Here is a 19,897-nt window from a genome sequence, read left to right on the forward strand (position 1 = left end):
GTAAACTACCGCAGTAACAGAGAGAGAGAAGAGAGTACTTTAAAATGGTTCGTCTAGATATCCAAATTAATCTCCAAAGTACAAAGATCATAACCTATCAAACCAAATTAATCTCCCAAACAACATTCGAGACAAGGTCCTTATTAAACCAAAATATACTCCTCTAAAGAACCAAACTTAAGACCTGATTTGATGAGTATAAAGAAAAAGTTCCCGTCCCCGTCTTTGAGCTATGTTCGAAACCTCTAGCATTGTTTTTTTTTTAAAAAAAATAGTATTATTGTCTATTGGAAAATCGCCTGTGACCATCAATTGACTGCCACCTCCGTGGATAGAAAATTGGGCTGTAGAGCGGCCTGATTAGAAGATTTGCTCTTCGATAGCTTGAGGACCTGCACGGCTTCTTCCACCTTTGCGGCCAGTGACTCGGGTGACTCCAAAAGCAGCAGTAGTTCCGAGTTGTCCATCTCCAGAAGCATCCCGGTTATCTTAGCGACAAGGTCAGGCTGCATCAAACCCGAGAATTCAGTATCCAACAAACCTGTCATCACTAGTATCTGGAGCTAAATTCTTGGTATTTTAGAACTTTGAATTAAAGAATGAGAGCCCCCATATGTCTGGCTAAACTGAGAGAAGACTCCATCTCAAGCTCTAACTTAAAGGGGAAGCCAGTCACTAAGCAGAATCCAAACCTAGATGCGGTCACACAATTAAATGCCATTCATCTAGACCGGATAAATGACACCATTGATGGTTATGATTGATTCGGTCTTTAAAGAGTCATTTTTAGACTAGGATCATGTCAGAATCTCCCAATTCCAACCACATAATTTGAGAACGAAATGAATATGGTGTCCCACTAGTAGTATGCCAATCTGATTTTGCTAGGTCCCATGTGAAGTCAACCGTATATGAGCATTAATATATGGCTGGAGTAGAATATCAGAAGTCAGAGGAAGATAAATGCCATTATGCAGGAGTAGTTGAATGATCCTTACTTCGATCATAACTTATTTTCCACAATGGGGAAAATAAATTGACATGTGAAGGATCTTTCTCAAGTAATATTGCTGATATTATTGTTATAATTATTATTCCAATTTGAAAAAGAGTTATACCTTATTTTTTTGGACAAGAGGGTAAAGGCGCTCCCCCAGTATCTGTTTCTGCTGCTCAGGGGACGCAGCTGCAAGCAGGCTGCTCAGCATCTCTGTCCCCGGTGGCCCTGCTCCAGCAGGATCAGAGCCAGAAGGTACGACTCCCGATCCCTTGTTCATCTCCCGTGAACGCCCACTAGGCACATATCTATGCTGCCCAACACGCTGCAGATCACAGTACAAAGGAGTAGCGATTACTAGCAAGAAAAATCTAATGTCTGGGAGAGAGAGATTGGATATGAATCCAACCGGTGTCTTCCATTCTTGTGTTGTAAGAGGAAAGACAGCAACCTGCAAGTGTGGGTCTTTGAGAGGTGCCACTGGTTGAGTTGGCTGTTGCAAATGTGGAATGTACATTGCAGATGGAGCGCCACCTTGTGGAATCATATGCCCGTTCATCCTGCCTCTGTTGTGTCTACCCTCTTGTGGAGTATGCGGTATCTGTATGTAGTTATTGACAAGCCACGCATAAACAAAAATTAGCTCATACGTCGATCGGATAAGAAACTGGAAAGAACTAAACACTTATTACAGTTGATATCTTAGACCAGGAGTGCGCAATAGGAAAGTATGCCCAGGACAGAAGCGACTATATATATATATATATATATATGAAATGTTAATGTTGTTATATTATAAGCCTACCGGCAGTGATGCAGTTGGAAATCCCGGTCCAGGTGGGGGAGGAAGCCCATTTCCTCTCCATGCGGGCCTCAATCCTATTGGCTGATACATCAGCCCTGGGCGAGAAGGCGCTTGAGAAATAAGACCAGAAGGTCCTGTGTAGTAGTAAGAAGGGTATCCTCCAGGAATTACAGCAGGTGAGGCTCCACTAAGTCCAGCCATTCTCTGGGAATAATGAAGCTGTAGTTGTGCTTGCCTATCCTGCTTCCTTTGAGCAATAGCAACATACAGTGGCTTTCGATGAAACATGAATCCTGTCATGGGACAGGCTTAGACAACTATAATGCTGATTTTCATCTATGCAGCCTAAGGAACTTTTATGTATAATATTATATAGATGGACTCTTCTGCTAGTAACCAGTAAAAATGCATTTTGCGGAATGGCATGTTCAAAAATCACCATGCTCAAAATTTCGAAACTACTCTATTTATAACAAGGTACAATCACAAAAATATCCTTCAACCACTGGCGTCTCGATCAAGAATATGATGCAAAGCCTTCACATAAGAGCCACTTATCCAAATAAAGATTTTCCACAGAAAGCACAGAGCAACTAAGGAAACTTTGTTTGAAAAATCAACCTACCATGGAAACTGTTGACAGCTCTACTCGCCTCCTCAGGGTGGGAGAAGCAGATGAAACCAAAACCCTTGCTAATGCCTTTGTCATCACGCATGATTTTTGCAGAAGTGATGCTGCCACACTGGCTGAAGTGCTCTCTCAGTTCTTCGTCACTGACATCATCATCAATGTTCTTGACATAGACATTTGAGTCCTGCAATAAATAAAATGAAGCGTGGAGTATATAGTTAAAGAGAAAAACCATGTCAGCAAAGAAAACAACAAAAGCAACCAGAATGAAACTCCACCTTGTACTTAAGGATGCTCTCCTTCCGTTTCTCCTCAAATTGGCGTCGCAAAATCTCATCACGCTCAGCCCTTTTCTGCGCCCTTGATACATAGAGAACCTTCAAACCTATTGAGTGTACCATAGTCAGCAGGAAAAGACTCAATAATATGAGCTGTTTGATATTTCTGGCTGCAAATAGAAGCATAACATACCAAGTTGTGATCCATTCATGGTTTCAGTGGCTTGCTTTGCATCATCAGGGCTTTCGAAGTTCACAAAGCCAAATCCCCTCGAGATACCATTTTCATTCTTCACAATGACCAGACTGGTAATTTTACCAAAATCAGAAAATTTCTCTCGCAAGACCTCTTCTGTGACATCAGGATCGAGATTCTTCACATACAGATTAGTGTATATAGCATTGGCCCGAGACAGAACCCGATCACTTCTTTTGACAAACTTTGCCACATATCTGAGAAATCAAAAAGGAAGAAGTTTAGCCGTGAAGTTAGATACCAGAAAGAAGAAGACCGTGTTCGACAATTAAATGCGAGGGGCAGAAGGAACACATACATCTGCTTGCCTCCAGCATCCGAACCATTCAGTTTCTCCATAGCAGCAGTTGCAGATTCGTCAGAATCAAATTGAACAAAGCCATATCCTTTGCTCTTCCCATCCTCTGATGTGACGACTTTGCAAGATAATATGTTACCAAATGGCTTAAACAATTCTTGTAGTCCCACATTATCAACCGAGTCACTCAAGTTCTGACCAAAAACATACAGTTCATCATCAAGAAGAAATTCGTGTAAGCACTAACTTGACAAGGAATTGATAGGACGTGTTATCTGTTTAAGGAATAGAACATTATATCATACCTTAACAAATATGTTCCCTTTTCCAGTTCTCCTTGCATCGGGATCACGACAGGACCAGGCCACTCTTATGAATTTTCCATTCAGTAGAGTGTGATTCTTGGATTCAATTGCGTTCATAGCTAGCAAATCAAAATGCAGAATCATCAAAATAATGAAGAGTATTGGTGTTTTAACAAAATTATATCATGCTGAGTTCAACGACCAGCAAATCAAAATGCAGAAGCATCAAAATAATGAAGAGTATCAGTGTTTTAACAAAATTATATCATGCTGAGTTCAACGACCGGCACATAAATTTCAAGAAAGGGGCCACACACCTTCCATAGGTTTCATCAGATTCATCATAAACTAAGACATACAATAAAACCACACATTCCAATTTCCTTCTGACCTCGTTCTTGAAGTAGAGCAACAACAATGGAAAAACACAAGGATCAAAGAAATTTTGTGTTTCCTCTTGTAAGCCGTTATATGATTGTTTATGCAAAAAAGAACTGTATCGGCCGAGAGTTGCCAGATTTCGACCAGGTAATAACTAATAAGAGAGAGACTGATAAAGTGAAAAAGGTAAAATCTCCATCACTCTTCAGGGTCTGATCTTTTTGCCGCAATTTTATCGAGATATTCTACTCTAACCAGTTCAAGCTTTCCTCACTACATAATTTAACTGACAGATTAGAAAACCACTTGACTATCGGAAACACTTCCTTATCTTTAAACGCAGATAAAGATACCGCAGACAGTTGATGTTTCCTTCATTAGAGCCTGGCTGATTATGATTATCGGTATAAGTATTACTGATCAAAACCCAAACGAGAAAATTCACGGACGCCAAATTCTTACCTTTTCAAGCATTTTTCTCGTGGCAAATACAACAGAAACCAAATCGAGATAGAGCAAGAATGTAAAGGAATGAAGTCAAACGGGGCAGAAAAATGATCTATGTATTCATCAAAAAAACCAGATTTCACTGAACATTCATGAATCCATTTACAGGCCAAGCACACAACGCGATCATCAAATCATTGCAATCATCCAAGGAAAAAGCCAAATTTCATCGAGCATTAACACGAATACAATTCTAGGCCAAGCTCACGATGCGATCATCAAATCAGTCACCATCAATCGAAAGGCTCAAAACGCCGCCTAACGTGGAATGCATATTTCCCTAAATTCGACGGAGCCGATAAGGTATATACGTATGTACCGTCTTGAGGAGAGAGAAAGTTGACGTATCCGTAACAGAGGGACCTGCCAGAGGAGGAGTCTCTGCAGACGCGGACCGACGAGAGGCTCTTGAACTCCGTGAACGCCTCGAAGAGAGCACCGTCAGTGACATCGGGGTGGAGGTCCCCGACGTAAAGAGACGCCGGAGCGGTGGCGGTGGCGGCGACCGTCGGAGGAACCGCCATTGTGTGCGGCCGAGCAGAGCCGATTGCCGTTCAAACAGGAGCGAATGCAGGCGGGACCGGCGAAGGGTTACAGTCACTGTCCGGAAGCTTCCGACTCAAATCCAATCGCTGCAGTGCGTTGGGGGGGGGGGGGGGGGGGGGGGGGGGGGGAGGGGGAGGAAGGGTGGGGAGTGACGTTTTGGTATCGGTTTCCAAAAGAGGGAGTAAATGCTGATGAGGAGATGAGGAAGGGAAGGGGGAGGTTTCTGTCAATGGAAAGAACGAATCTGTGAGAGAGTGATGAATGTGTATTTGATGGAGATGGCGAGATGGGGAGAGAGAGAGAGGATGAAGGAAGAGAAGGAGAAAGGGGAGAGGTTTTATTTGCATGGTGGAAGGAGGTTGAACTGTTATGCTGTGCTATTAGGATGCGGGAAATTAGATGATAGAGATAGAAAGAGAGAGACGAAGCGATGCGACTCTCGGAACCGGCGCGTGCATGCCACCCCTCCCCCCAAATTTTTATTTTTTTGCCACGGGGAAAAACATATAAAGAAATTAATAATATCTTCTTCTTTTTTCTTTTTTTCTTTTTTGTAGGGCCCTCGTCCTGTTAACTTACCAAAAACAATTAATATCTTCTTTGCTCAAATAAACTTATTTATGCCATATATAATCTTTCTTGTTAGACTCTTTGAAAAAGAAAAAAAAGGAATAAATTTATGGGAATCTATGCTCATGATATGTGTGAGTTATTTAGAGTTATATGTAACTTGTATAAACACAATTTTGGGGATTTATTTGGGTAGGTGTGGGTTTTCGATTCGGTAATGTAGTATTTTGGGGCTGCAAAATGTGGCATTGTTGCATATTTAGTCAGGATTTCTCATAATCTCATGAAGAGTTTCATATGACAGATTACGATTCTAATCAATTTCGTAATCTATATATACCTGCACAGGAGATACATGTACCTGTTATCAGGGTTTTTCAACCTTTATCCACACACGATACTTGCCATTTAATTATAATTCAAATCGGTTACGGTGCACGTGTTATTTGGGGTGTTCTTTTTTATGCATGACACCAGGCAAAACGAGACACTTCATGTTTCTATTTCTATTAGATTATAAGTAGATGTTGCACATATGTGCTTACCATAGTGTTAAAGTTGAACATATTACAACCCATCCCTTCACATAATTTTCTAATAATAATGCTAAATCGGTGAAAATCTAGTAAGAACTAAGAAGAGTGTCCCCCTTTATTTTCTAGATTAGATTGAATTAGATACTCTCATAACATGAATTTTCTCCATTTACAAAAATTTAAATTTCAGACCTTAATTAAGAAGGAGAAGTGTTGAATACTTGAATCAAACCATATTAATTTTTTTATAATTTATTTTATAGGCTAAGACTAGACTAGATGGATTAGATAGAGGTAATATTGAGGCACGTGACAGGGGGAAGGCTGTGTAGTATAGTGTGTGTGAGGAACGTGTGGCGGGAGAAGGCACGTGCACGGGAGAGAGAATGCGGGGCCCACAAGCGGTTGGTTGTGTGATGGGGACTGCTTCAAAGGTGCACACAAAAAGGGCGCTTCTTCACATCCTTCCCCCGCACAGCCACGGAGACATAATCGGGGCCGGGCCGAGGGAGGCGGCGGCGTCCCCTCCCAGCCACTACCTCTCCGCCTTCCCGCCGCCTGCCCTGCCTCTTCTCCGCCACTCACTCTCCCTTCTTTAGTTGATTATTACACTTCGTTCTCTTTTCCTTCTGTTTTTTTTTTTCTCATTTATCCATGTCGATATTTTCTTTTTCCCTTTTCGATAATTTAATAATAATACATTTTTATTAATATGTATAGATATATAGAGATCAGCATTCCTAGATAGAAAATGTTCTCGTGTCCAATAGCATGTTATAGTCCTGCCCGTCTGATCGTGCACCAATGATGTTGATGGACCGGAAGTAAGACGATAATCGATATATATTATTCTGTTATATAGTATATAGTAAACATCAAATATATTCAAATTTAAGCAATATTATTTTGTTTCAATGTTTTCCTTATATTGGGCCTTGAAATGGGCCAGAATATGGATTTCGACCCAACGAGATGTCCCCACTGGGCCCATGTTGGGCCACAAAGATAGAAAAGAAGTGCGACAAACGAACAAATCTTGACCCATAAAGAGAGGTAAGCTGACTGAAATTGTGTAACCCTTTGCTTGGTTTTACAACCTTTTATTATTAACTCTACTCCACTTAACTTCACTCATCTTCAATTCAACAACACAATTATTACTTTTTTCTTTTTCTTCAATTTTTTAACCATTCAATTCAATTTTTAATACTAAATTCTTTCTTTTATTCATTATTTTTTTCACAATTCAACACAATCGTCTATTTATTATTTTTCACACTGTTTCTCATAATTCAACAACACAGTCATTACAATCCAATTAATTTTTATATATTCAAAGTTAAAATAGAGTTGAGTTAAAGCTCAACTCAAATGCCAACTTTACGTGTATGACTCAGGCCGATCTAATTGTAGAATAGAAATGCAATATTAGTGGAAATTATACCTCTTTATGACTCACGCCAACTCAACATTTCAATTCTCATACCGTAATTAGAAGGTTTTCGCAATCCTTTTCATCCAAAGTAACTGCGTTTTTGAATGACTAGCCAAACCAAATACGACTGCCTAGCTAAGATTTTCACCGATAAAACGAGACAAAAAGAAAACGGTAGAAACAACTTGTAGATCTTTTCACTAATCAAAGAAATGAAGTTCAGAGATCTAACCTCTGTCAGATCAAAACATTTCATCCCTATAATATCAAAAAATATAGCTACAATACTTACGCTTATAACAGTCGCCAGTTAATGTTACAGCACAGCATTTACAATTTCGGCGACAGTGACGGCCTACGAAAATCTTGGCAAGAAGAAACCGAAATCTGAGACACATCATTCGACCCTGCCTCAGAATCAATAGAGCTATATAAACCATAATCACTGACTGCTGATCTTTTGCAGTCGAAACAATCGGGGGAGAGGGCCCATGGAGCGCAATAAATAAATGCGTAAGCTGGGGAAGCTCGAGCTGAGTTCACGTCAAGAAAAGATAGATGACTAGTACCAAGAGAGGATGATGAACAATCGTCACAAGACTTGGAACTCCATCAATGAGGATACGTAGAGTAAGAGCAGCATCGCTATCCTCAGTAGAAGCTTCAAGAGCATGTCTCTTGCAGAGCTGCTCACGCTCAATTGACCCGCATTGAAGAATTCATCCTTCCCAGAGACCACAGAGACGTTTACGGACATGGAACCTGAGAAGAGAAGGGGAAAAAAATGGGACGAGTCAGAGTTTCGAGATTTTAAGCATTTACTTAGAGAATAAGATGGAAAGGGAAATGGCAGGTCTATATTTAGTGCATTGATGAGCTTACAATCGTATGAAGCCCATCCAATCCTTTGACGAGCGAGATCGTAAACGAAAATTTTGTCTTTTAAGACGAGGTCTGCAGCATAAAAAAAAGTCAGTTGAACTCTACATGCAAATGAGACGAATCACCGTAAAATGCAAATATTAGGCAAAAATTTTGGTTTGTTCGATTTTTCCGGACCTCCAAGAATCATGATCCCGCCTTTAGCTTTATCGAAACCAAGGCACCACAAAGATGCTCCTTCCTGAGATACCGAGTAACACCACGAAATAAAGTCAGCAAAGTTTCAATACCTAGCCACAGTGCTGCAAAATTTATATATATGAGGAAGAACTTTACGAAAGGGGAAAGTGGGAAAAGTGAACTGACCGTGAAACCAAAATGCAGGAGGTATTCCTCGGGTTTTAGCACCATCGATGCACCACCCGCAAAGTTCAAACTCATAGTTGGGAAAATCTCAGACACACTGAACAAGAGAGATGAAACAAAACTCGATGTTAAAGGGCACAAAAATCATGATTCTCAGAATTAGTCAAAGAGAGAGAATGAACCTTGTAGAAACCAGATAACACTGCATCCCTTTGGAAATGATGGGAGTTGCAGATTGTGAAACTGCTGAAGTTATCTGTAGGCAAAATTAAGAAATAAAAAAAATTGGCACTCAGAATTCAGAAACAACTGGAAAGATGAGCTATGTCGGCCACAAAACGAATTAATAATATGTGCTAGACTCACAGAATTAATTAAAGGGTCGAGAGCTTCTTCCACAAGATAAGCTAAGGTTGTTCCAGAGTCAATGATGGTCTCTCGGTCATTTGATGGTGCAAACACTGCCGGGTCAATTGGCAACGGTTGCCCATTAAGCGCAATGCTCTGGAGATACAAATTGTAGTGAGGCCTGAGAGAAAATTTTCAATCTGTGAGTAAAAATGTATGGACTGGCCAGGTTCTTGTCGGTTACTATACAAATATATTCTATTGAAAGAATGATATCAGAAACAGGGAGATATCCAATAGGCATAAGAGCGAAAGCATGATAAACACTGGGAAATATATAAAAGAATTCCACACGCATATTAGATTGTTAGATTAAACGAGATGAGATTTATCAACCAGACGTTCTGGCAAATAAAATAAAATGAATAGCTAACAGAAAGTAAGTGAACTTACTGCATAGTGTCTATGCATATCAGAACATAAAATCCTAATGCATCGACCTATGAAAATATTTCAAGGATGTGAACTTACTGGGAAGGTACAAGTGGACTATAAACAATGGTGGGCTCCAAAATCTCTCCAAGAACCATTATCCCTCCTCCATTCGCGTCCCCTTTCAGGCAATGCGAGAAAACTTTCGGAGTTAGCCCTCGTGCGTATAACTGAGCTATTATGGACAGATCCCCTGGCCCGAATCCAAAAATGCCATCAATGGCTTTATCTGACTTAGTCAAGTCTCCAGATTGATAGTTGCTACACCTATTATATCAATAATAAGAAATAACACCAAACAAAAAGACAGCTCAGTATATTACCACTAGAAATGTTAAATCATATCATCATTTTCGAAAGCCCCAAACAAGTAGAGGAGAGAAAATTCTATTTGCCGACCCGAAAACTACAGGAGCTGAAGAGTTGGTGATCAGGGACTGTCCAAGAACTATATCGAAATATAATGTATCAATGACATAATAACCGGATGTTCCGCTCAAATCTCCATACTGGAAAGAGTAACCACACTGGTCACTCTGTGGGGAGCACTGAACTGAAGAAGTCTGAGCTTGAGAATTGCATATCGGGTGCGAACAGTGAACCGCATAGGCCGTCGAAGAGTTCGAGGAATCGAAGAAATTGAGCTCCATCTGTACAATGAGAAAGTGAGCAGTCGTGCACAATACTCTAATTCTTCATTTTCTAAATGGTTACTGAAAACTTAAAGGAAGTAGCAGAATTTTACGCCGAGTCCACTTGTTTGGGGGCAATTGGTGCATGAGCTGCACGTTACCCACAAGATATCGCTTCCCGTGTCGATCTGCACATTGAATTCCCTCGCTGGAGATCCCAATTTCACCTTGGTAAAGTAAAGCCTGCAAAAATGGAGTCCACAGAATCCATACCGATCAATTGGAATATTCAAGAATCCCATTCAGCAAGTGCTTCCGAATACAGGTTTAGGATAAAACGGGCATAGTTCTTGAACACAAGGCCACATATTCAGAAGTCAATCAAGAACAAATGGTAAGCCCACAAAGAATCGGTCGGAAAATTTTCTTTATATAGCAGAAAAAAAAAAAAAGATTCAGGGCTTCTGCAAAGCTGTAAAGAGCCATACCAGAGCAAAGAAAAGGAAAGAAACCGAACTGAGTGAGTGTAAAGGTTGAGAATTTACCCCAGGAGGAGGGGATCGGAGGAACCCTGAACAGAGAAGTCGACGACCCCGCTGCTCGCCAGGGACTGCTGCAAGATTCGAGAGTGCCGGAGGCGGTCCCGGGCCCGGACAGGTTCGAGGTCGAGTGGGTGGCTGAGAGGAGGGAAGGCCCGCTCGAGGCGGAGGACGGTCGGAGGAAGGACTGTCCCGCATATGACAACCGGCACCGGCACCGTGAAGGCGGCGGCGGCTGCGAGAGCTAGAGCGGTCAATAGGGTCAGGTTCAATCCCATTTCTCAGAGTGTGGAGAGGGGTCAGAGGTGGCGATCGAAGCCGTGGGCACTGCCAACTTTGCGCATTTGAAGGAGAGAGACGGTGGCAGGCAGAGGAACATGGACAGGAGATTAAACGAGAAAATCTATGTTTTACTGTCGTTTTAATTAAGAGTACAATATCATCCACTTATTCATTAACAGTCGTTTTTACCCGACATATTTTGTCACAAATTAACCTCAAACGTTGGCATTTCGTCTACCATTTATATCATTCCGTTGACTTCGTGACGAAAAATTTATGGACGGCGTTACCTTTTCCGTTACGAAATGTCAAAGTTTGAGACTAATTAATGACAAAAATATACTAGACCTAAAAATAATTGTTGATGAATAAGTGAATAACGCTAGTGGTGGTCTATTTTTTAATTAATTAATTAATTAATTAAATTGTTAGGATTACTATGATGATGATGGTGAGATGGTGGCAAGTGTCTGCCTTTCCCCTTTGCCGCCTTCTTTTTTTTCCTTTTCTTTCTTTTCTTTCCTTTTCCCCTTTCTTCGATTTGATGATCTATCAATTCGAATTCCTTGCACGCCTAAGCCATCCAGTCATGTGGAAATCAAGGTGTACTTGGGATACACCGTGTGAAACTACGAGTTTATGACTAATTAGACTGAAGTTTCACGTGGACGTGTGTAATCATAAAAATAATCTATATTATTCAACGTCTTAAAAAAATAAAAATTACTATTGTAAATTTGATGTGTTTATTTGAATGAAGTCTAACTATAGGGCTTAAGTTACCGATGATTACTGCATCTGAAAATATAATGAATCGATAAATATATGATAAATTCACATTATAAGAGTTTTATCTCTTAATTATCCATCCGATTCGACTGAATTAATAGAAGGCTATTCACTTATATCAAAGCACACACCAAAAAATATACGTGACAAATGCAGTTTTTTGATTAGTGAGCTCCACTTTTGAAATTGGGAAAAAAAGGTAAGGTTGTATTACTTCTTTTTATTTATTTATTTACTAGTCGAGTCGCAGGTGAGTAGACTGGTGGATCGAGGTCTTTTATTAGTAGAAAAATTTCACGACAAGATTAGTCAACCCGACACCACCTCTAGATTATCAATTCGATCCAAGTCCTTACTCGAAGTCAATATGGTCTATTTTTCTTTTTCTCATATATCATTTTCTCGCCTTCTTCTATCATTTTGTTGATCTTCTCTGACTTGGTCAACTTTCAATACGCATCGTACCATATCTAATTGTCCTAATGCATTTCTCAATTAAGAATGAGAGACTAATTGCAATTCGAGACCAGACCGTAGTGGTGGAAAAGAGTTGCCGTTTACAGATAATACAAATTTCAACGAATTTCACTCGTTGTAAGAACATGTCATATTTTCGACGATATTTTTTTTATGAATATAAAGGGGTCAAATCTTCAACCATATTAATTACCACGGAAGAAGTTATACGAGCATTGGCACTAAATCATGATATACATAGATGAAGTATTTGCCATATTAATGGTAATCTTTATATACTAATTAAGAATTCGAACCATATTATCATCGATAAGAAATATGTTTACGATGAGTTTGGTTGATTGAGATACCGAGTTTCAAGTGAAAACATAGTTCTCCAGAGATTTGCTAGATGTTCCTATATCTATCCGTAGCTCAGCTGTGAACATTCATCGAAAAAGTAAGCCGTCGTCCCCACACAATTGCAGTAAGTCATCCATTCCTTCCTGCTGGTTTCAAACTTTGCGTATTAAGCCTGCCGCGGGCCCGCGGCCGTGCATGACCGAGACCAAGACCAAGACCCCAACGACGCCGTACACACCCGAAGGGCACGTTTAGCACACGGGAGTAGAGTAGATGTGGGACCCGCTCAATGTGAAAAGCTGAAGTGCTTCCCCACTGTCCCGATTCTGAAAGATCTCGGCCGTACGTTCTTGATGTCAGGAAAAGCAATCGAGGGTCGCCGCTTTTCGATGAGCTGTAAAAATCTTTTTTTTTTCCCTATCCTTGTGGTAATCAAAATTGAAAAGTAATTACGCTTTGTCCGACTTTCTAATAAATTTTTCGCTCTACTTAACTCAACTTTATTCTTTTTCAAATTTAACATTACAATAATTACATTTTGTCATTTTTTTTATTTAATAACAATTTTTCATTCATACTTTTTTTTAATTATTTTTATAATTAATTTTTTATAATAAAATTATTCATATACTTACATATCTATATGTACATGCATATTTATATTCTAATCCATTCATATATTTGTCAACATTTGATAACGCGCATCAAATAAACTCAATGTTTTTATACATCAATGTGATTACCGATTAATTTGTCAATAAAAAGTACTAAAAATGTCAAGAGTACCTACTTGCAGTGGATGCAATGAGTATATGGACGTAAAAAAAATTAAATAAGATGCATTATAAAAGGTAAAGTTATCCTATATATTAACTGTGTTAGCAAAAAAGATGGTGTAGTGTAGTGTGTGTACGCCCTCGTCTGCTGACTTAGAGATTGTATGTTCGATATCTAGTGGGATTATCCGTACTATTTATTGATTATTTAAAATTTTTCTTTCATTATACTAGACTTTGAACCTTCTTTCAAACCAAATAAAAACTGTATCAGCGTATATGTATGTATGTACGGGACTTTATTGAATTACTTTATAAGCTCGAAAAGAAATATTTATGATTTGTCCATTGTCGTGGTTCCATTATAAAATCTACGAGGAAACTGAGAACAAGATGGAACTGAATAAACTTTGAGCAGTTACATGCATACAACTATAAAAAAAAAAGGATCAATAGGTAATTTATGTACAAATTTTTATGCTTTATTCAATTGTCTAATTGACGGGGAATCAAGACTCAAAACAGAGAGAAGCTTAATTAATCATCCTTAAAAAGGGTCAATCGGTAATCGTAACTACCATATCTGCCATCTCAAGCAACACATGCATACCCTATAAAAAAATAAAAATAAATGAAGTTATGTTAAAAAATAATTAGAATGCATCCATGAGAAAGGTTGGAGTTCCATTTAGAAGAATTAAGAGCTATTAGATTTATTTCAGGAACGAGATTAAAATCGAAAACCAAGCATCGGAAATGTTTTGGTAACAGTACTATAACAATTATAATAAGCATATTCATGATACGATGGCACTGAGAGACCAGAAAAAGAAGAAACGATAATCGACTATGACACGCCTTTTTAAGATCCTATAATTAATGAATTAATTAGTCCGTTTATCCACGCATTGTGCGGGACTTTTATATTTATAAATTTTAATTAATATTTTATGTTACATAAGTTAGAAAATATAATAAAACGATAGTTTGTAATAAGTTTTTTCATTGTTTGAGAAAACTATTTGGATATTTAAAAAATGGAGACTTAAAAATATGTAAAATCATTTAATAAAGTTTATCTATATATTTATAACTAGTGACTTGTAATAATATATTTATATATGCTCAATTAAATAATTTGAATAGAATGAAAAAAAAAATATTTATTTATATTATTTTGATAATATATTTTTGTATAATTGCTGCATTTATTTGAAGAGCATTTAATGACTTCAAGTGAAGTTTAGATCGAGGGTATTATTGACCTCAAGTGAATTTATACTTACATACAGACTAGTGTTTTGACTCGTGCATTGCAAAGGTTCACGTAGATAGAATTATTCATAATTTAAAAAAAAATTACTTTTTAAGTATAATGAAAATTTTCAACGATAACTTAATATTTTGAGTTACAAACCTAATACATTAGACTAATTTCAAAAAGTTTGGTGCAAATTTGCTACTAATTCTCCGATTTAATTGCATGACATATTTATTTAATCACTAACATTATTCAGATTCCCTTCATATTTGAAGTGCAAGTATTTTTTTAAATAATATATTGCTAAGGCCTTCTGATTCCTGGCTTTCCACATCATATACACATGGGACTGCCAAACACGCTTATACACAACTGCCTGCAATGACTCCCCCCCTAGCATGCTCCGACGCCCATCTCACCTCACCACTCCAATCATCCACGCTTCGAGTAATACCAATAATGACCAAAACTCTGCTCTATGCCTCGCGATCTCGCAACCAAAGAATAAATGATCTCCAGTTTCAATGGCTGCAGAACAGATAACACAAGTGCTGCTAATACCTTCCCTCCATCTGCAAAGCTCTATCCAATGTGGGCAGCCCATTGAGGAAAGCCAACCATGTGATAATCATAAAACTCTATCCAATGTGGTACAAAAGGGGTGGATCCAGACAAACTTGTACCATTCCACCTTCTCCCTCTTATGCCTCAAGACATTCCATGTACCTGCAACAGAATAATTCCCTTTACTATCAGCAAGCCAAACAATTTTGTCCTCATTACTGATTTCAATGGCAACAGCATGAAAAACTTATTGCATCTGTCTATGCCTACTCCTTTTCTCTCTTCTCCAAAAATCACTAGAAAATGCAGTCTCAACAGGGGCTTGAGGAGAAATCCCTGTAACTAAAGGACCATTAGGAAACTGGTTTATTAGAGGACTAATAGATAACCAGTTATCAAACCAATAAGGTGTGTTCCTTCCATTCCCTATACAGTATGCTTCATCAGTGAATAAGCTTTGTGTCTGAGTTTGAGCAATTTTCTCCATGTATAAGAGCAGTCACTAGGGACTGTAACAGACCAAAAGCTTCTTCCCTTCAAAAGATAATTCTTAACCCAAGCAATCCAAATAGACCCAGCAGTACTAACAAGCAACCAGATATATCTGAGTGTACAATGCTTCATTCCACACATTTAGTTTCCTTAACCCCAATCCACCTTCTTTCTTTGGGAAACAGACAGTATCCCAATCATCTCTGGCTCCTCTTGCATCGGAATCAGTCCCCTTCCACAGATAAGCTTTACATTTCCTCTCAACTTCAATAATCACTTTCTTAGGCAAAATGAAGGCCCTACACCAGAAGTTAACGAGGGAGTAAATAACAGAAGATACCAACTGCAATATGCCTGCAAAAGATAAATTCTTTAAACGCCAGCTATTAATTCTTCTAAAAATCTTCTCAATCAAAGGCTTGCACTCTTTATCAGTCAATCTTCCTGGCACCAATGGAACCCCCAGATACTTAACTGGGAGTGTGCCTAGTCTTAAGCTACTTATCTTGAGCATGTCACTGACATCCTTCTGACTCATCCCAGCAAAGTAAACCTCTGTTTTGCTTGAATTGAGTTTCAGGCCCAAGTACTGAAAAAACTCTTCAAAAACTCTCAGGACAGCCCTAAATGAACGCTCTTCACCTTTAAGAAATATGATCACGTCATCCGCAAAACCCAAGTGAGTCAGTTGAACCTTAGCACAGTAAGGATGATAGGACAATCTTCCACTAACTGCAGCCTTATTCAACATTTGAGATAGTACTTCCAATAGCCATAACGAAAAGATGGGGAGATAAAGGATCACCTTGCCTCACTCCCTTTCCCCCCTTAAAGTAACCTTCAAGAATTCCATTGATTGATATGGAAAATCGAGCACCGGTTATACAGGCTGCTATCCATCTAATAAATTGATCAGGAACTTCAATAGCTTGAAAGATATGCAGCAAAAATTCCCAACTCACAGAGTCAAACGCCTTCATTATGTCAGCTTTAATTGCACTTCTTGGGCTAATACCTTCCCTCTTGTAAACCCCTCACCAACTCATGAGCAAGAAGAATATTTTCCCCCAATACTTCTCCCTTCTACGAAGGCAGACTGAGTTGGAGAAATAAAATCTCCTAGGAAGACTTTCAGCCTTGCTGCCAAAATCTTAGTTATACATCTATAGACCGCATTACAGCATGAAATGGGTCGATAATCAGCAATTCTCTCAGGATTTGGCACTTTAGGAATCGAGGCTACTCTAGTGCTGTTAACTTCTCCTAACAGCTTAGATTTAATAAAGAAGTCCATGACTGCAGTAGTGAAGTCTTTACCAATAATACTCCAAGCAGCCTTAAAGAAGAAGACATTAAAATCCATCTGGCCCAGGAGCCTTATCACTGTCCATGGCCCAAAGAGAGTTCTTGATTTCTTCTGTAGTAAGAAACTCCTTCTGACTTGTAGGCAATCTGTAATGGAGGAGAGGTTGCAGAATTGAGACACTTCCGCCATTGACATCTTCATTCCTTGAACCCAATGTAACACGATTATTATTAACAAGAGTCCTGATAGTGAGTGTTACCAGCAGTTCTGACTTTGGTCATCTTATGAAAAAAAGATGGTATTGTGGTCACCTAAAACTAACCACTTACTCGAGATTTTGGTCTATAAAAATGCCTCCTCAGCAAGTCTGAGATCCGAGTAATCCGTAGTCAGGTGCTTCTTCAACAGCTTCAACTTGCTATATAATTTTTTTTTTACTTTTTATATGACCCTCATACGTAAAATTACAGTCACGTGTCAATTTTTTTTTTTTTCAAATCATGTGTATAGGTAATTAAGTGTATATGTCTATAAATATTTATATAAAGAGAGATATTCCTTTGTCCCGATTACCTGCTCCATATGGCTAATTATTTATGCTCTCATGCAATCACATTCGTATTATTATTACAAGGTTCCCCGGCCTTCCTTATCACTTGACAATAAGAAAGCTTATTATTTAGCGAAATCATCAGCCCATCCTGCTGAAATAAATAGTATTCGACCTAGACCTGGACGAAAGAAAAATCCGTGTCTGATCTATGTTCAACCGGCCTACTAATTAACTTCTAGAGCGTGCATCCTCTTTTGTCGGCCACTCGATATTTAAATTAGTGTGGTCGTCGCATCGCACATTGGTACAGCTCTCATGAGCAGCTGCCTCGATGAGAAGCTAGCTGTACATCATTGTTATGAAGGAAGGAAACCGATCGAGCTTAAATACTGCTTTCCAACCTCGTGCAAATCAATTCCATACAAGGGGTATTGGCAGGCAGGATTTTGATCGAAAATCATATATTTGAATTAAAAGTGTGTGTATACCAGCTTGGAGGTAGCCGAATATCGTTAATTTCTCCATTTTGACAGTCGTGATATGATACGATAAAACAGCCTAGTTAATCGTATTTGAAAAGGACGTGCTGTCGTGGACAACAGAAGATAAAAGAGAGAAAATGTCTTCGATCTCTGTCTGAGCTTTATGCATCAATTGTGATCTTTAAGAAGGCATTTGTAATTGTGGCACTGAGAAGTCGCCTAGCTTGTACAGGGCTAGTATATATGTCATCCCGAGTCGAGAAGCACGCAGTTGCTGGAGCTCCATCTCGAAATTAAGTTTAACAAGGCCCTGAAACTGTGATATTATTGGACATGATCAATAATATTTTTCCATTATGATATAATCAAATCAGTTTGATGGTCGAAATAAACAATAAATTTGTTAGACGCATACTGTGATCAACCTTTTGAATGGAGGATTGAGGCATCATCTTTTCTTTTTATACTGGAAGCGTCATTCTTGTTCTTGCCTGCCAACTATTAATTGCTTGGATATGTAATAGTGAGAATGGATATGGCGGGGATCAGAATCGGCCTACTTGTGGGGAACTCCGCGGCTATTAGACCCCGTAAGAAATCGGGACTCGTCAATAAAGAGTAATATTACGATTGAAACTGTATCCATTGTTTTGTAGCAAGCTATTATAATCTACTGAGCAACTCAACCAAGTTTTCATACTTTCTAAACAAAAATTACATAAGAAATTCATACCTCTAACTTCTAAAAGGCACCACCACCAGCCCATTCACGATTCAAACTCATAAGGCACGGCAGCCGACAGTGATGAGAGATTGGATTGAAGCCAGAAGCCGTACGTGAAATCGCTTCCCAGGAGAAGTTTGAAGTCTTGTCATCTGAAGCAAAATCAAGGGCACTGCCAAATCCCACACCGACAGGAAACAAAACATAAGCCTTGTTTATAACAGAAAACAACTACAGCCAATACCGCCGAGCTCAGCAACGCGGGCTTGTAACTCAAGTGAGGGCAATGAGGTGATGGAACATGAGTTTGATTTCATTGGGCCGGGCTCGCTGTGGCTATTAACTGGCCCGCCCGTTCCAAGCTGAGAGTTGGGTCATGTGACCCGGGCGAAGGCCTGGGCTTCGTGGCCCCTAAAGCGGAGGGTATTGCGTGAGGCTGGTTTCACAGAGCAGCGAAGACCTCCCGCTCCCAGCAGTGGAAGGATAACGGGCCGGTGTCACTCGGGTCTACCATGGCCCAATGGGTCAGACTCAACTTGGACCATCACCTTTTGACCTGATCTTTTTTAACAGATTGATTTCGTGGTTACATGATAATTGTTTTTCCCAATATATATGTGCTTCTAATGTTTCGATAGACTTCTCTTCTCAATGCTCATGTGACCCGGGCGAAGGCCTGGGCTTCGTGGCCCCTAAAGCGGAGGGTATTGCGTGAGGCTGGTTTCACAGAGCAGCGAAGACCTCCCGCTCCCAGCAGTGGAAGGATAACGGGCCGGTGTCACTCGGGTCTACCATGGCCCAATGGGTCAGACTCAACTTGGACCATCACCTTTTGACCTGATCTTTTTTAACAGATTGATTTCGTGGTTACATGATAATTGTTTTTCCCAATATATATGTGCTTCTAATGTTTCGATAGACTTCTCTTCTCAATGCTCCTTTAAATAGACAGATTTTGCGTACACACATGACTAATTATTTTTCTGTGTCATACGCAATTAAGTTCCTTTTGGAATCATGGACAGGAAAATTATGCTTAGTCTGA

At 39.3% G+C, this 19,897-nt stretch overlaps 3 protein-coding genes across 3 annotated transcripts; all 3 read right to left on the reverse strand.

The window, feature by feature from the left end:
* Positions 1-35: 35 nt before the first annotated feature.
* Positions 36-5,358, reverse strand: LOC116208901 (polyadenylate-binding protein 7). Its single transcript, XM_031542474.1, has 10 exons — positions 4,778-5,358; positions 3,571-3,689; positions 3,266-3,459; positions 2,905-3,164; positions 2,712-2,818; positions 2,428-2,617; positions 1,803-2,095; positions 1,449-1,598; positions 1,119-1,322; positions 36-506 (listed from the first exon to the last, which is right to left on the reverse strand). Exons 1-10 carry the CDS (start codon positions 4,980-4,982, stop codon positions 309-311), a joined length of 1,920 nt encoding a protein of 639 aa, XP_031398334.1. The 5' UTR covers positions 4,983-5,358; the 3' UTR covers positions 36-308.
* Positions 5,359-7,720: 2,362 nt separating this feature from the next.
* LOC116208851 (aspartic proteinase-like protein 2) lies at positions 7,721-11,204 on the reverse strand. Its single transcript, XM_031542415.1, has 11 exons — positions 10,811-11,204; positions 10,379-10,508; positions 10,033-10,283; positions 9,673-9,900; positions 9,160-9,322; positions 8,976-9,049; positions 8,794-8,890; positions 8,605-8,668; positions 8,428-8,499; positions 8,171-8,307; positions 7,721-8,078 (listed from the first exon to the last, which is right to left on the reverse strand). The coding sequence occupies exons 1-11, from the start codon at positions 11,080-11,082 to the stop codon at positions 7,812-7,814; spliced, it is 1,755 nt and encodes a 584-aa protein (XP_031398275.1). The 5' UTR covers positions 11,083-11,204; the 3' UTR covers positions 7,721-7,811.
* A 3,717-nt stretch (positions 11,205-14,921) lies between these two features.
* On the reverse strand, positions 14,922-17,332 carry LOC116207368. Its single transcript, XM_031540275.1, has 2 exons — positions 15,953-17,332; positions 14,922-15,457 (listed from the first exon to the last, which is right to left on the reverse strand). Exons 1-2 carry the CDS (start codon positions 16,536-16,538, stop codon positions 15,360-15,362), a joined length of 684 nt encoding a protein of 227 aa, XP_031396135.1. The 5' UTR covers positions 16,539-17,332; the 3' UTR covers positions 14,922-15,359.
* Positions 17,333-19,897: the final 2,565 nt, after the last annotated feature.

This window comes from Punica granatum, chromosome 5 (assembly GCF_007655135.1).
Source record: "Punica granatum isolate Tunisia-2019 chromosome 5, ASM765513v2, whole genome shotgun sequence".
NCBI lineage: Eukaryota > Viridiplantae > Streptophyta > Magnoliopsida > Myrtales > Lythraceae > Punica > Punica granatum.

What these genes read in the sequence shown, in the direction of transcription:
- LOC116207368 (XM_031540275.1), bottom strand. Translation starts at nt 16,538, where the DNA reads ATGTTGAATAAGGCTGCAGTTAGTGGAAGATTGTCCTATCATCCTTAC. An exon ending in CTGTTTCCCAAAGAAAGAAG is followed by an intron (nt 15,458 to 15,952) that starts GTGGATTGGGGT and finishes ATTCTGTTGCAG; the next exon opens with GTACATGGAATGTCTTGAGG.
- LOC116208901 (XM_031542474.1), bottom strand. Translation starts at nt 4,982, where the DNA reads ATGGCGGTTCCTCCGACGGTCGCCGCCACCGCCACCGCTCCGGCGTCT. An exon ending in AAGGGAACATATTTGTTAAG is followed by an intron (nt 3,460 to 3,570) that starts GTATGATATAAT and finishes GTTTTTGGTCAG; the next exon opens with AACTTGAGTGACTCGGTTGA. An exon ending in AGCTGTCAACAGTTTCCATG is followed by an intron (nt 2,096 to 2,427) that starts GTAGGTTGATTT and finishes GTCCCATGACAG; the next exon opens with GATTCATGTTTCATCGAAAG.
- LOC116208851 (XM_031542415.1), bottom strand. Translation starts at nt 11,082, where the DNA reads ATGGGATTGAACCTGACCCTATTGACCGCTCTAGCTCTCGCAGCCGCC. An exon ending in CCCAAACAAGTGGACTCGGC is followed by an intron (nt 10,284 to 10,378) that starts GTAAAATTCTGC and finishes CTCATTGTACAG; the next exon opens with ATGGAGCTCAATTTCTTCGA. An exon ending in TCGACCCTTTAATTAATTCT is followed by an intron (nt 9,050 to 9,159) that starts GTGAGTCTAGCA and finishes TTTTGCCTACAG; the next exon opens with ATAACTTCAGCAGTTTCACA.